The 3,853-nt window shown below is 47.8% G+C and overlaps 1 protein-coding gene across 1 annotated transcript; it reads right to left on the bottom strand.

The window, feature by feature from the left end:
• Window positions 1–536: 536 nt before the first annotated feature.
• Window positions 537–2,523, bottom strand: LOC123064506 (translation initiation factor IF-2). The gene is made up of 2 exons (XM_044487977.1): window positions 1,539–2,523; window positions 537–1,151 (listed from the first exon to the last, which is right to left on the bottom strand). The coding sequence occupies exons 1-2, from the start codon at window positions 2,354–2,356 to the stop codon at window positions 671–673; spliced, it is 1,299 nt and encodes a 432-aa protein (XP_044343912.1). The 5' UTR covers window positions 2,357–2,523; the 3' UTR covers window positions 537–670.
• Between the last annotated feature and the right edge of the window lie 1,330 nt (window positions 2,524–3,853).

Here is a 3,853-nt window from a genome sequence, read left to right as displayed (position 1 = left end):
CTTGATTCTAAAATTTGGATCATAGCCTATATGATATATAGGAACCCCTCCAAAAAAATATTGCTAGGGCATTATGCATTATTTCCATATTTTGAACATACCTTTTATGTCCATTATTGCCTCATAAAAATTCAAAGTATATTTCCCTGCATCCAAAATTTATGAAACTTTGGGGACCTGTCATTTTTCCCCACATGATCATCCCATAAAATATCCCAGCTCCCTTGGAGTTGGGAAAATACATTTTTCCTATTTTCAGAAATGTCAATATAATGACCCTCATGAAGCAACTACCTTCTCTGTTGCTTATAAAATACTGAAAATATTCATGGATCTCCTACTATGATATATTGCATATATCCACTAAGAAATAATCATGCCTTGCTCTGTTTTGAGTAAATCATCCAAAAACCCTTTCAGCCCAAAATACCACTTTGTGAAGGAAGTGTTACCTCCTTTGATATTTTTGATCCGCAAGTTTCCCAGTTTAAGAACCTTCCCAAGTGAACCACCCGAGAGGAAAATTGGATCCAGGATTGATCATCTTGACCAAATGCCAAGCACCAACAATATACTGATGTTTTAAAGTTTGACAATAGTTGCATGGTGCATCTACAAGTTTGCATGGTGCAACACTTTACAGGTCCCTCCATCTACAAGCACCAACAATTCACGGACTAACCTTGAACAAAGTCGCCCACAGAACTGTAAGCACTACTGCTCCAAAGACAAAATGAGCAACACCACCGTACAAGGCCATGACCTGGCCAGACCCTTCAGGAAAGAACTTGTACAGACAGTACACAAGCATACCAAATACGTATATAACAGCCCCCAACGTGAGATGGGACACGACAACCGTCCTTCCTTGTCCATCATCAACCCCATGGGACAGCACCATTGCAAGCAGAATGAGGAGTCCCCCAAGAGCACACAACAAGATCAGTAAGCATTTCTCGTATTCTCCGAAAGAGAAGTTGCTTGCGAAGACTGCTACCATTGTTGGAAACAGAAATGAGATTGAATCCGATAAGATTGCCTTGAATGATTCCATCATCTTCTCTTCTTTGAGCTTCTCAGATCGTTTCCTCGTCTTGATATTCTGCAGTCTCCTAATGCTACCACGTCTTCTTGTTTGGCTTGAATGAGTCCTAACACATTATTCAGTCAAAATCGTCACCAAGAAACACTAGGAGATTGTACTATGATAGAACACTAGGAGTAGGAGATGCTTTCCATAGAATAAAAGTAGCGAATTCTATACTGCATGTTGTTTTTTGTTCTGTTCGGATAAAAAGATGTTCCTATTTTTGCTGCGTATGACAAGCTGTATTTCAATCTTATTTTCAGGACAGCAGCTTGTTCCACTGGTACTCAAACTAGTAGATATCTTATTTTCAGGACAGCATCATTACTGCGCACGTAATCTGACACAATACCCCCTATCAGGCAAACATCTATGTCATGGTAGTTGGCTCTCACAATTTCTATTCTCAAATCAGAATAAGCATGGTTTCCCATGAAAAACAAGAACGCACCTGTCAAGAAACCGGCCGAGATGCTGCTCGAGCAAGGTGCGGAGCAGAACGTCGTTCGCCCCCGGGTCCAGGCGGCCACCGGCGACGAGCCGCTCCACGACCTCATTGCAGATGTCGCGGACGCCTCCTCCCGCGCCGTGGCCGCTCGCATCGGGCGCGAGGGGCACACGCGACGGGGGCGCGGCCGAGCGAGGTGGCGAGGAGGTCGCGCCGAGGCCCTTGGAGACGCCGACACCCCGAGCTTGGGATCCAGAATCCCCCCCGTTCGCCACGCTGTCCGTGCGCGACCCTGGGAGCCCATGGCGGCCGGCGCTCCCATCGGGTGTGGGCGGCACACCCGGCGCGGGCGCGGGCGCGGCGGGGCGAAGCGGAGACGCGGGCGCGGCAGAGCGAAGCGGAGCCGGGGTCGCGCCGAGGCCCTCGTCGACGGGCGCGGCGGAGGTAAGCAGGGACGCGGTCGCGCCGGGGACCTCGTCGACGGGCGCGGCGGGGGGAAGCGGGAACGCGGTCGCGCCGGGGACCTCGTCGACGGGCGCGGCGGAGATAAGCAGGGACGCGGTCGCGCCGGGGACCTCGTCGACGGGCGCGGCGGGGGGAAGCGGGAAGGCGGTCGCGCCGGGGACCTCGTCGACGGGCGCGGCGGAGGGGAGCGGGGACGCGGTCGCGCCGGGGACCTCGTCGACGGGCGCGGCGGGGGGAAGCGGGAAGGCGGTCGCGCCGGGGACCTCGTCGACGGGCGCGGCGGAGGGGAGCGGGGACGAGGTCTGCCCGAGGCCGTCGTCGACGACGAGACCCAGAGATCCGGTCCCGTTCGCCATGTGCGCGAGCCTGGGAGCCCACGGCGGCCGGCGCGCTGGATTTCCTCCCTCTCCTCTCTCCCCTCCCCCTCTCCCGCTCGTCTCCGGCCGGGGTTTCTAGAAACTACGGTGGGCTGTTGGGCGGCGGTGGCGGCAGTTATGTTTGAAGCTTTGGGGGGCGCGCTCGGCTGGCAGGGCCCGCCTGTCAGGTGATGGGAGCAGAGGCGCGGTGAGTTGGTTGAGATAAACCGAGGAGTTTTTCTACCGTTTCTTGTATATTTTGGGGATGGATCCCTTTCACATCAATGATTTTTTCTAGAAAAATACCTCTATCTTTTTAGGAACAAGAAAAAATACCTCCTGAAACAAACTTGCGTCCCGCTATATTAATATAGTAAACACCCGATAGAGTCAACGGTAGATGCTGGAGCGAAAGCACACTAGTAGAAAACGGACCTTTAAAACCGGTTTGTAAGGGCTTTTAGTGCCGGTTATGGAACCGGCATTAAAGTGTGGGCACTAAAGGCCCCCCCCTTTAGTACCGGTTCAGCACGAACCGGCGCTAATGTGCCACCACGTGGCGTGAGCTCACGCCCTGGTATGGGGGACCCTTAGTACCGGTTGGTGTTACCAACCGGTACTAAAGGTTTTTTTTTTTGAATTTTTTATTTTGAAAATTTTGGAAAAAAATTGAATTTTTTTTCGATTTTTAATTTTTCTGAATTATTTGATAATTTAGTCTCTAGTCACCACCTCTCTTAACTGCTCAAGTGTGGATCACTCATTCCAAATCATCTAACTTCCCGACCGGTCACCCATCTCTCTCACTACTCCAGCCCAAGCACGCTTAACTTTCATGTTCTATTCTCCTTCGTTTCCAAGTCTGCAATTGTTTTTTTCCTGACAATAGTAAGATGTTAATCCTATTAACCCTCAGGAGTTTAGCTTGAGCATGAAGTCACACATTTCACCGTTTGAGTTTGAAACTATTATTCTAAAAAAACAGTAATTATTTAGTAACGCTAATATTTCTTGAATAAGTTTGACCATAGTTTGACCACAGTTTGACCATAGTTTGACCATATTTGACCAAAATTCAAAAAATTGACATAATTATTTAGTAACACTAATATTCTTGAATAATTATGTAGTAACATTAATACTTCTCGAATAAGTAGTTTGACCAGATTTAACCAATTTTTTAGAAAAACTGAAATTTGACCATATCTTTTTTTCCTTTTGGAATTTGAGGATTCTAAAAAATTCCAAACAGGCCATTGGCTGTCTCCATCGGATGCGGATTTTCGTGCTGAATTTTTTGATATATTATACGTTTTTTCCGACATCGTATGCAAAAGTTATAGCCGTTTTACATTTTCCCTACACTTTTTGCAAAACATGTCCAAATTTAAGTTTTCAAATTTTCTTAACTAGTAGATGTAGTAATATAACTACCTCTCGAAAGATTTTATTTTCTGAAGTCTTATCATTTTCTTTTGATTTTTTCAAAACTGAAAT

This window comes from Triticum aestivum, chromosome 3B (assembly GCF_018294505.1).
Source record: "Triticum aestivum cultivar Chinese Spring chromosome 3B, IWGSC CS RefSeq v2.1, whole genome shotgun sequence".
NCBI lineage: Eukaryota > Viridiplantae > Streptophyta > Magnoliopsida > Poales > Poaceae > Triticum > Triticum aestivum.
Note: the sequence above shows the minus strand (reverse complement) of the source record. Positions and strands in the feature narration are given on the sequence as shown.

Coding starts and splice junctions, on each gene's coding strand:
- LOC123064506 (XM_044487977.1), bottom strand. CDS start 2,356: ATGGCGAACGGGACCGGATCTCTGGGTCTCGTCGTCGACGACGGCCTC. Junction 1,152..1,538: donor CTCGGCCGGTTTCTTGACAG/GTGCGTTCTTGT, acceptor ATAATGTGTTAG/GACTCATTCAAGCCAAACAA.